We start from the raw sequence: 13,020 nt of genomic DNA, 5'->3' as shown, positions 1-13,020 counted from the left end.
CAAAACAACTGACTCCTGCATGAAAGCTCATCGAAGGAATTCATTTGTTTAGTCAATTACCAAAATTTGGATGATTTTGAATATTCACTTGAAAAGTTATCAAAGAAAAACATTTTTCATTTTGTAACTTCGAGGGCCCGTTACTTGGTAACGAAGGATTTTAGGAAAAAAAGTTATATGAAGTACTGGTGATATTTTGACCCCATCTATACATTCCCGAAAGGAAAAGAGGAAGTCCAGGGACACCCTGTATATATATATATATATATATATATATATATATATATATATATATATATATATATATATATATATATATATATATATATATATATATATATATATATATATATATATATAACCCATGAATAGGTTAGAGGTGATAATGGGTTCCACACTCTTCATGTTTCTTAAAATCAATGATGTTTCACTGCTTTGAAGAGACTTGGGGGATGCAGAAGGATAATATAAACGATTCGATGAAAAATAAAAATGTTACTGCAGTAATGAGTTTATCCCATTTTTGTTACTTCAGATTTAGTAATCGATTCCAAACACCGGTTATGACATTTTGGAAATGCTACTCCTACAAGAGGATGGAATGAAGTATTTTGGTGAATCAATAATAGCTTATTTATGTATTTTGTCAAACTTTTGTTTAGGGGGAATCACTCGAAAGCCAAATATCTAGTTTTTTTTGAGTAAACAAATGAATAATTCGAGAACGTCATTACATAAACTCACATTAGTATTATGTCAGGTATACAGGATGTTACATTTGAATTGAGAAAGTTGGTACCAAGTTCCGCAAGAGAACACGTCAATAAGAGAAAATCACCTAGTCTTCAGAATTTTCCCACATGACTCTCTATCAAAATTTGACTTCTTTCAAAAATCTTTTTTTATTTCTGTTCGTTTTGTTCCAGTTTCATTATTTTTTTATTAATGAATGTTCCATATTTATATATTCATAAAAAAGTATCTTGTAATATTTTCAGTTGTCCTGAGAAAGCTAACAAATTTACCCTCAGCTTGACAAATAACAAACAATCTTCTTTGCAACAGCCCTAGCAATCTGACTGCAATCTCTTAAAATAAATTGATTTATATTAAAGTCACTCACGAATTCTATCTCCTACATATAAATATACAGGGTTATTCAAATTAGTTTCTGTACATGGGGATCTCATAAACGATAAGAGATAGAGAGACCTATTCAATGATGTAAAAAAATCGAATATAGCTCTTTTGGTTCTGGAGATATACAGGAAAAACAAAAAAATCCCAAATTATTTTTTTGACTATATCTTCTTTATTCGCAGACATATTGAAAATCTGTCCATATTTTGCTATTGGCACTTGATGTGGGCTATCAGAATATGTCCTTGAATCTTTTATACAGGGTGTCATCTGACTTGGACCACCCTCATTTTTGAGTTTTTGAATACGAGCCTGTATTTTTTGTTATAGTTTTTGTATCGACGACGAGTGTCATATTCTGAAATTTACTATTATTTCCAATGGTTGCTCAATAGTAAAAATAACAAAATACAGGGTCCTACCCTAGAATTTAATGCACTAAACCTCACAAAACTTCTGATCGAAATCCTATCTCCAAAAATCATAAAGGAACTTTTGTTTTACACACCGGCATTGTGGTGTCCAATTTATTCCTATTTTATACATTCACTTGTATTTATGCTATTTTTGGCCCTTATACAATTGGTTCTTATTCTTTTATATTTTTGTGCTTCAATGCTTTTTATAATTGTATGCTCTCTATGATTTTGATGATTTTGCCTGGCAGAACTATAATGCAAAAAACTATTGTAAAAAAATCCTGATGACTCTACAATTAGTTAAAATCAACAATTTCAAAATATGAACTCATATGATTCACTTTCAAATCAATATCTTTAAATACCTCAAAAAGTGGGAATTTATTCTGATGGATGATTCTCAAAAATTTTACTTCTTTACTACTTTCTCAACTACGTTTTCTCTATGTCAAGCCAGGCACAGAAAATACCCTTTCTAAATTTCATCTTCCACACATACAATCTATTTTATTTCAGAATGTAATTCAGGCAATGTTACCACCTGTTCCATCAGTCTCTTCAGACATATACACAGAAGCCACCGATTCTAAGTGCGACATTACTAAAAGTAGATATCTCTGTCTGTATCACTTCTCAGTCTACGTAAATCACTATGAAAAACAATCCTATGACTGAACAAAATAAGAATAGTACTACAATCTACAATTCAAAGTTGGTGGAAAGGGGTTTCTTTGTGTTCAGATTGTCTTCAAAAAAAATAAAAACTGGAAAAATTGAGTGATACAACTCAAAAATCACATTGTTTGATAAAAATATTCGTAATAATAATTTAGCAATTAAATGTATTAAACCCGTCCTTTTGTTTAACTTCAGACTCCGTATCGGTGCCCGGAGAAGCCGTTGTTCAGCAAGGTATCGAATTTGGTTCGGAATGTATGGAAAATTCGAAGCGACTCCCCAGGACAATCGGTGAGTTCGTTTCTTTCTTCTCCACTCTCACACTTCCAAATTTCTGACAAAATATTTAAAAATTATCGAAAATGGTTGTATTGTTTTCCAAAACATCATATGTGATGATGATATAAAACATTCATTTATAAAGATTTGAATGGAATCTTCAGTGTTGGGGTTACACTTAGGGACCTCCAAACGACAGGCAAATTCAAAAGAGTACGAGTATTCCCTTAAAGTACTTTAGTTGCAGTGGTAATGTTGGTTATTTCTCAGAAGTCAAAATCAAACCTTATAAACGCAAGACGTGATGTGATACGGGATTACCAAAACCTTTAGGTGTTCATCTAATAAAATCATTGAAAAAAACAATATACGACTGTTACAAAAGCAAAGAGATTCCTACATAAGGAAGAAATTGAATACTTCCGGCCATAACGTGAGCTGCTGTGACAAAACTCTTCAGAATTTGATAGAGAAAATAAGATAAGTCAACAAGGGAAACCGCATGGACATGTGGGAAAACTTGAACATCCATAAATTTAACAGTCATAAATCACTTATCGAGAAACAAGTACAAATCAAAACACAACAAGACCTCACATTCAATATCTTAAACAAAACCATACACATTCCTAGAGAAGATCTAACACAAAGAAGAGTACCTGATGCAGAACAAATACAGACAAATTTACCTAAAGTACCTGAAATACCTGAGTTAAGACGCTCTGACCGTATAAAGAGGCAGACAACACGATGACCAGTTCAGTTTAAGGAGTGCCTAGAAGAAGACAGTACTACCAAGTGTCGAAAGCGCTCGCAGATAATTGATAGAAGATATAAAGCTTCAAATCCTTTTTGTAGAATTTAATATTGATATATATATATATATATATATATATATATATATATATATATATATATATATAAATTTCAATATTAAATTCTATATATATATATATATATATATATATATATATATATATATATATATATATATATATATATGTGTGTGTGTGTGCGGGTGCGGGTGCGCGTGTGCGTGTGTAAAATCGAGAAAGGTTAATGCAGTCAAGCTGCTGGAAATAATTTCATGAAAATCAAAAGATGATTAAATAGGTACTATTCTGATCACTCCCATATTGATTTCAATTTAGTAGCCACCGGTAGACAGCTGTTGCAGCCTATTGGGCATCGTCAGTACCGGGCAGGCGGTCCTCGATTGAAGACAAGATGTGAAAAACCAAGAACAGTACTTGATAAAATCAACTGCGAAAACGCATGCGAGACATCAGGAACTCTACAATGAATTGATGGAATTGATTTTACTCATTATTTGAAAAATTGTAAAACGTGTTAAACTTACGAAAGTGAGGTTGGTAATCCCTTTCACTTCCCTTACATGAATTTAAAAACTTTACATTATGTAATGATTAATTACATTACTTGAAAAACATCAGTATTTATTAAATCATGGTCTCCCATGGAGACTATGATGGAGCCACAGAGGAAGTGACCATTTTTTTTTATTTTGAATTAAATGGATGTATGCGAAGTTGACAGTAATGAAATTATTGACAGTGATTTTTTTGACCTCATTTCCAACATACAATGAGAGATGAAGAATAAAAAATATAAAAACACCAACTATCCAGGGTTGCCAATATTATATTGATATTTGGAAGGGTTATATCAGTTGTTAGAAGTTCCTTAAAGAGGGCGACTTAGTAGAAATGAATAAATTATGTTAAAATGATTTATGTCAGTTCTATAATTAATTGAATTTGGTCCTTTTTCAGAAGTATTTTCAATTATCACCATGTTATTTGAATCCCTACTTTCCAACTGACCTTTATAAACGAAATATTCATTATATATATTATTATATATTTTTTTATTATATAAATTAGTTATTGTGATTCTTATATAATCAGAAATGATTGTTGAATAACGAAATTAGTTCGCCCCCTAACTACACACATCGGAAAAGTCTAGGGATATTTTTATAACATACCAAATATCATAAAAATAAATGCATGAGGTCGTTTAATTTCGATTAAATTGGTACACTCGACCACCCTGTACATTTCTATGGGTTGAACAAAGCCTGCAAAAACGGTAACTAATCTTTTATCAAGTTTTTTACAAACTGTAGGTTTTCGGCTAAAATGAATAATTTAAAAGTGTCGAGTTTGAACATTCTATGCAGTTCTTGCTCAGCAATTAAACTGGAAATATTGTGCTTTAACGTGGAACGCCATCACTTACCATTGGCTGAGATGAATAGAGCTGTAGGGCTTCTTCAAGGCTTCTTAGACGACCTGAAAATAATGAACGTTTGAGACACGTCCAGGAAGTCCACACATACAGAGGTGGTACAGTAATGCTATGGGGCGGAATCATGATCGGCGGCAGAACCGATCTCGTTTTTCCAAATCGCTCCCTCACAGCTCGACAGTACCTCGACACCATTCTTCTACCTATCGTCCGTCCGTTTGCTGGTGCTGTTGGTGAAAACTTCCACCTAATGCACGATAATGCTCGTCCACATGTCGCGCGTCTAGTGACTGACTGGCTCACCAACGAAGGAGTTGATATATTGCCATGGCCAGCACAATCACCGGACCCGAATCCCATCAAGCATGTGTGGGACATGCTTCAACGAAGAATTACTCCGCATATGGGGAACATTCACACAACGTTTCAATTGAGAGAGCTTTTAATCGCTGAATGGGCAAATGTACCTCAACAAGACATTGACAATCTCATTTTGTCGATGCACGATAGATGTAGGGCCGTAATAAACCAGCGTGGAGGCCATACTTTGTACTGATTCCAATTTTTTTTGTATTATGATTTTTTTTCGGGGTGCCAAAGAAGAGCCATTTTTTTAGGTTTGCTTATATGCGCACTCAGTATTTTTGACCATTTAATAAATTTTGTTGTAAGTTACATTCGTTTAATAATCACCCGTCAACTTTTTTTCCCTAAAGCGATCTAAAAAAATTATTGCCATTTTCAAAAATATCCCTAGACTTTTCCGATGTGTGTATATTATTAAAGGGGAATTGTTGGAAGGTAGGTTCCACTATATCGTTTACTTGAACTATATTTGTAACTAACGTTTTTGCAGTTTCGTCCTATGAGAACATTTTCAAATGAATACAATAATACAGTTTATTGAATTCGTTTAATAATGTTCTTATAGGACGAAAATGCAGTAACGTTACTTACAAATACAAGTGGTAAAAACATAGGAAGTTTTTTTTACCACTTGTATTTGTAACTAACGTTACTGCTGTTTCGTCCTATAAGAATATTTTCAAACGAATACATTAAAACAGTTTATTTATTGAGAAATAAAACTTCCTATGTTGTTTACAACTTGTATTTGTAACTGACATTTCTGCTGTTTCGTCCTATAAGAACATTTTCAAACGAATACAATAATACAGTTTACTGTATTCGTTCTTCTGTATTTTGGAACTCATCTAGCGACCTGAAGACTCATTTGTCTTCCTGGAGCTCTTAGAACCACATTAGGTTTCGACGATCAGCTGACGTGAGAATATTTCTGGTTTACTCTGAAAACATGAAATTTCGTTAATTTCCAACTGTCTTGGTTTAGTGTCGAATGCACGACATCAAATTGGTCTGGAACCTGTAAATATATTCAACTACATAAACGTGGAACACAATATATTTTCCTCATTGTCAAATGAAACCGACACACGTGAAGTTTCTAAAAGTTGCTGTTGTAGTTCTGAATAGGAAATGTTGGATTTCCTCTAGCCACATGTCACACAAAACGAACCTCCGTTCTGCGTCACTTTCTGATTTTTCTTGTTGAATAAAAACCGGTGCAAACGAGCGTCGGATACGAGCCCGTCCACTCATCAGTATTGGCTCATGAGAGACAGATTTGTTCTTACTCCTAAATCCAAAAACGTTTTGAAACTGCACGAAACAGTATGCCTGGTAGTAATAAATCCCTGACAGTCCAGGAATAACCCGTTGAACCAGAACAGAAATCGAACGATTCCTTCGTCATCTATAGAACAAAGTTGAGTAGAAAAAAACGAACAAATAGACCCTAGTATTGATATTAGAACGAAAATTTGAATTGCGATTCATCAGTGGATCACTTTCGAGCATAGTTTTGGTGTTTCAAGAAAATTTCTCATGATTGTAATGTAGACCGTTAGAAATAATTTTTGAGGGTAGAAAATGATCAACAGCATATCTCATTACGGGAAAAATAAATTAAAGTAGATCTAAGGTAAGGGGAGAGGTGGAAAATGGTTTATCATGATAACCACTAAAACTAGAACTGCTATTGAAAAATATTGAATACAAAAGTTATAGGTCTGCAAATTTTCTATGAACCATTTCTCTTGTTTCTTCGTTTGCTATTTTTTCTTCATTTTTTTCACAATATAACTTACTTTTCTGACTTCTAAATATATTGCGAGTTTTTTAAATCAAGATATTCAGAATAACATTTAATTTTGATGTTTGTTTGAAGGTGATTGACAATGTTTCGTGATGAATTTCACTAGTTCGGACTTCCATTGTCTACTATATAAAATGATTTGAAATCCCTGAAACAAGTAAAAAAGAATAATTAAAAAAGAATAGTTGAAAATAACAATTATATTAAGCAACAATAAACCTGAAACGAAATGATAGTGAAATAACCTACAAGTAAAATAGATTCCAAGTCACGTGAACTAACGTGACTAACGTGACTTGGAATCTCTACACATCTTTAATTTTTGTTATTTTCTTTTTTCATTCCTTTAATTTTTATTTATTCAATTATTATATTTTACTTGTAGGTTATTTCACTATCATTTCATTTCAGGTTTATTGTTGCTTAATATAATTGTTATTTTCAACTATTCTTTTTTAATTATTCTTTTTTACTTGTTTCAGGGATTTCAAATCATTTTATATAGTAGACAATGGAAGTCCGAACTAGTGAAATTTAATTTTGATGTTAAACTCACACAAAAACCTCATTTTTAGCCTAAAATACCCATTTTTTATTACCTTCTTTCAGATAACGTGGAAGAAAACTAACATAACTATGGGAAAAAATCTGAAAAATATGAAACGTGATATGATATCATTTTGAGTCATTTGTTTGAAATTTTTTCTCAAATATCTTATGAAGTATGTGGTTGCAAACCGTTGCAATATGATATTTTGCAAAAAAAAAATATATATTTTCAATTTTCCATATAAGTATGAAAAACCGAAATTTTGAAAATTTTGAATTTTGAAAACGTTCAAATTTAAAACTGTATTAGGACCCATCTTATTTCTAATATATATGAACAGCATCTTCAAAATTTCTGATTTCAATGGTGAAATAACTTCATTTGTTGATGATACAGCTATCACTTTTGTTGGAAAAACGTGTGAAGAATTATACAATCAGTCTGAAATAGGCATCAAAACGATTTTCAAGTAGTTGAGTTCTAATTTATTGAGTGTCAATGTCAAAAAAAAAACAAGTTTAATGCATTTACTCCAACAACTAGAGATCAACCAGCTACAAACATCATAAAAATCCCCAAAACATCTTGTGCAAATGTTTTCCCAATTGTAGCTGTACTTCTTTCTATACAGAAAACGGATACAATAAAATACCTAAGGGTATTAGTGGACCAATCTCTTCGGTGGAATGCACACATTGATTATACAGTAGCTAGACTACGTAAATTAATATATAAATTGTATCAGCTCAGGAATATACTAAACAGGGAAATAATACTGATGGTGTATGATGCCTTGGCTAACTCCATAATACGTTATTGTTAAAAAACTTACATGTTTCAGAGTTTATTATGGACTGCTAATTCTTCAATCAAATCTGTACAGCATGCTTTCAATACTCGTAACAGTTCAATCAAGACCATGAATGTTCCACGATGCAGACTCACGCATAATCAAAAATTTATAACCTATCTGGGACCCAAACTTTACAACACTCTACCTGAATCATTGAAAGGCATGAGAAACAAGCTCAAATTCAAAAAATACAGTTGAAAAAATTTGTTGACAATAATTATGATATGCTTCTTCTGATACTTGAATAAGAAATATCTATTATTAGAGGTGTCTTTCAGAGCGCATCACACACAGGTCTTTCTCTCTCTTTCTCGTCCTCTATCTTCTCAATATATCTTCCTTTCTATATTCTGTTTCTATGTTTGGTTATACAGGAAAAGATATACTATTTAGTTCGCTGGCTACAATACAAGCTTGCTTAGGTAGCCGTAACTTTCATTAGAATTGTAAAATCTCTACATTTCATGCATCTTTATTCATTTATTTTATTTTTATTTTAATTTTATTTCATTTCATTTTTTTATCCTTTTGTCATAGACGACTATGTATTTTGTCTTATTACTTACTTACTTTACTTACTTACTATTATCATTATCGTCATTCAATTGTTTACCGTTTACGAAATTCGTTTTCATATGTGCAAAAAAGGAATTATGTTCAAAGTACTACTTCCAGAAAAAGTTTAAAAATTTTAATTTTTGCAGAAATTTTTGTGCGCCAGTTTGTTTGGCCTTCTATGTATTTCACAACAAAAAAATAATTTCATATATAATTATTTTTTCCTGAAATTCTGTCTAGTCTCTTGATCAAACCTTCCAGAACTGCACGTCAGTTCAAAGGGTTTTATTAATAATTAACCGATCCGGATACAAAGAACAGTGGGTGTTTAAAGGCACAAAATTTTTAACGTAGGTGTAATACAACAGGTGTGTAAAATGAAAATATTTTCTATATTTTTTTCTGTGTCATTATTTCTTCTTGCACTTTACTACTTCACTGGCCAATATTCAGTTTTTGTATTCCATTAACTTTCTGTCATAAATAATGATCACAACTATCACACAGCATTCAAATTTTTCGAAATTATTCAGTTTTGTTATGAAAATATGGAAAATTGTCCAAAAAAAAATGATTTTCAATGTGCTACTACACACTTAACCTTCCTGGCATCGAGTGATTTTCAAATTTTCTGATACCTACCGCGTAGTGAATTCCCACTCAAAAAAAACTTTTCTTTTGATTTTCATATTTCGAATTATTACGAAGTAACTATTGTCCAGTTAACATTGATTATTAATATTTTGGTTAAGTTCAGGTTATTTTATTCCATTCACTTTATTCAATGAGCTTTTTTCCTGAGAATAGTACAGCGAACGTGTCACGAGAGTCAGCACTAGTAGTAGGGACAAACATAAACTATTCACATGTAAAACAGTTTTATTTACGTAATATTAATTCATTATTTGAAAATATAAATCTGATATAAAAAATTATTTTGTGCTAGTATAATGCCAACAAAGCATTGTTGTTTTGCGAATTGTACGTCGGATAATCAATATCCGGAAGAAAACTTGTTTTATAATAGCATTTATATAACCTCATATTAATGAGGTTAGATGTAAGAAATAGATACAAGCTTCGAGGAGAGTGGATTTAACAGTGCAAAAAATAAATAAATATTCATATGTATGCTCTAAACATGAAGTGAATAGTAAATTTTCCATCGTTAATTACCATTGATTAGAATGAGATAACCTCAATCGTTTATTAAATCATATTCATTTATTATATTTAATTAAGTTTATTTCATTACATCTATATTTGATTCATATTTCACTTGGAAATAAATCTGAAATTCATAATTATTTTTAATTTCATTTATTACAGTTTGAATCTACCGCTACTCTTTTACTCGAGTATGTATACTACTAACCTGTCTATTAATTCACTTTTTTCCAGTTACTTTCAAATTACGGCATGCAAGCCAACGTTTTTAATGTTACTCCAGGAACATCTTCTATTAAAAACATTCTTTTTTAATTGTACTTTACCATATTAGTGGAGCGCCTGGGGGTTTTCACCTCGGATTAGAGGTATAGTGAATGAATTAATATGATCGATGTGGGATATTGTTTTTTAAACTATAAATTGCAATGTTTACCCAAATTTTTTTTGTGCACTCCGTTTTTTCATTGTTTAAACAAATTATTATAAGAAATTAATGTTTGGCCATATATTTTCACTTTAAACAGTATTTTTTTATTTATATGTTAAATCTTACCTGAGTAGACATATAGGAACATTTTTCAAAGATACCTGTGTATAAAAATAGCAGTAGGGATCTCGAACAGGTAGAAAAACGTGGAGGGGAGAGCGGAGCGACAGCTGCTATGTACAATAGAATTTCTCGGCCAGTTTAATTATAAATGAAACGTACTCTATTGTGTACATTTAAAAAAATAAGGTAATTGATTACGACTAATGAAAAGAAAAAAAATTATTAGTACAAAATCTGTTTATTTAAATATATTACATTGTTGTCTACATCAAATATTTTCTTCTACTTCATCTATCTGTATAATAGGTGAAGTATTGGAACAACTATTTCCGCTGCACTGTGAACATGTTACATATTAGCGCTCTTCCCCTTTTTTTTTCGTTGTAAAAGATATTTACAGTTTTTTTGTTTATTGAAACCGTAGTTAAAAGTACAAAGAACAATGTAACGAAGTACAAACAGAAAATTATTGCCAGAACAAAAATGCAAGAAAAACATTGAATATAAAGTGAGAACTCAATCCTATAGATGATAGGAAGTTCAATTAAGAAATCTATATCTTTCCTCAGAAGAGGCATCATCCATACATGTTGCCATATTTTAATTTTCGTTGTAGCAGTTTCTTTCGGTTGTGTTTTGTCATATAAAAATTCATTTTTATAAAAATTCACCATATACAGGGTGTAAGTAAATAAGTGTAAAACAGTTAAGGAGGTGATTCCTCATCGGAAAAAAGATGGGATCTTTTATGTACCCCCTTAAAGGGGGTACATAAAATTTGTATAACAATTTTTTTCACAAGCACTAAAAAAGTTACAATATTGAAATTGACCTGACGTTTTGTACTACCAAAAATTTATTTCCAATGTAACTTTTTGTCTTAATAATTGTTTACCATTTAAAAGTGTACTTCCGATAGTCTGTTTCATTGTAAACAAAAAATGTCTCGTGGGGTTTTTTGCCCAAAATAAACCAGTTCGCAGCAAAAAATTATTTTAGGAACAACTAACTACAGAGATACATCATCATAAATGAGAAAATACGAAACTAATCTATCTAGTAGGTCGCTATTAGCGATAGTGACAATTAAATTGGTATGACGCTGTCAGTTTGTGAATTTTTGAAATTGAAATAATACTAATTTTGTGTTGTTGTTCTGTTCTTAATTTGTTACTTTGATAATTCACTTGTTATTGAAATGGCATACACAAATGAGGAAATTACTGATATGCATTACGTTTACGGTCTGTCGCAGGGAAATGGGTTAGAAGCTTCTTGAAGATATGTTGAAATGTATCCTCAACGGAAGCATCCTTCACATAGAATATTTGCTCGACTTCATCAAAGATTACGAGAATATGGTTCATTCGACAAAAGAACGCAGGATTGTGGTCGACATCGAGAAGTACGAACACCACAGCTTGAGGAAGCAGTACTTAATTTGATTGAAGAACAAGCTACTACTAGTCCTAAAAACATTGCTTTCCAGCTAAATGTTGATCATATGACAGTATTTCGAATTTTAAAGGAACAACTCTTATACCCTTACCATGTGCAACGAATACAGGCACTGTTACCGCGAGACTCTCCAAACCGTCTTGAATTTTGGAATTGGATGCTGGAAATGATTAGAAGAAATTGTGACTTTCTGAATACATTAAAATTCGCAGACGAATGTAGTTTTCCTCGGGACAAGATTATTAATTTTCATAATTACCACATATGGGCTGATGAAAACCCTCACGCTATTGTCGAAACTAACCATCAACAGCAGTTTTCTCTTAACGTGTGGCTCGGAGTTATTGGGGATGATTTAATTGGGCCTCATTTTCTACCTCCTCGCTTAAATGGTGAGGCATACGTTCAATTTGTAAGAGTAGTGTATCCAGTACTGCTGGAGGAAGTTCCTTTGGGCGTCAGAAGGGATATGTTTTTATGCATGATGGGGCTCCCGCCCATTTTAGTCAAGTAGCACGACAGCATTTAACTGAAACATATGCAAATCAGTGGATAGTTCGAGGACCACAAAACTAGCCCGCTCGATCCCCTGATCTCAATCCTCTCGATTTCTCTATTTGTGGACATTTACAGCATTTGGTTTATCGTACTCCTGTTCGCGATGTAAACGACTTAAGAAACCGCATCATCGATGCGTGCAGGGTAATCAGAGAGACTTCAGGAATATTTGAGCGAATACGTGGCTCAATGCGCCGACGTCTAGACGCATGCGTAATGTCTGAAGGTAGACATATTGAACATTTACTATGATTTCTACTTGTTGTGTGTTTTGTTATCAATAAATTAGTTTTGTTTATTACCCTTTAATCGTTTTATACAGGTACTAACTACAAAATAACAATAAATCCAGTTCGCATT

The 13,020-nt window shown here is 32.1% G+C and overlaps 1 protein-coding gene across 2 annotated transcripts in view; it reads left to right on the top strand.

The window, feature by feature from the left end:
* Nucleotides 1-13,020, top strand: part of LOC111512193 (oxysterol-binding protein-related protein 9) — a 187,080-nt gene that overhangs the window by 128,030 nt on the left and 46,030 nt on the right. Inside the window, exon 7 of one of the 2 annotated variants that reach the window (XM_074180727.1) lies at nt 2,433-2,528. The exons of the other annotated variant lie outside the window; for it this stretch is intronic. Coding sequence (XP_074036828.1) covers nt 2,433-2,528 — 96 coding nt within the window. The remainder of the gene's footprint in view (nt 1-2,432; nt 2,529-13,020) is intronic. 2 annotated transcript variants of the gene reach the window in all.

Source organism: Leptinotarsa decemlineata, unplaced genomic scaffold (genome assembly GCF_025532065.1).
Source record: "Leptinotarsa decemlineata unplaced genomic scaffold, Ldec_3_MD MMD2_tig00026299_RagTag_RagTag, whole genome shotgun sequence".
Lineage (NCBI taxonomy): Eukaryota > Metazoa > Arthropoda > Insecta > Coleoptera > Chrysomelidae > Leptinotarsa > Leptinotarsa decemlineata.
The sequence above is the reverse complement of the archived record's forward strand: the minus strand, read 5'-3'. Positions and strand labels throughout refer to the sequence as shown.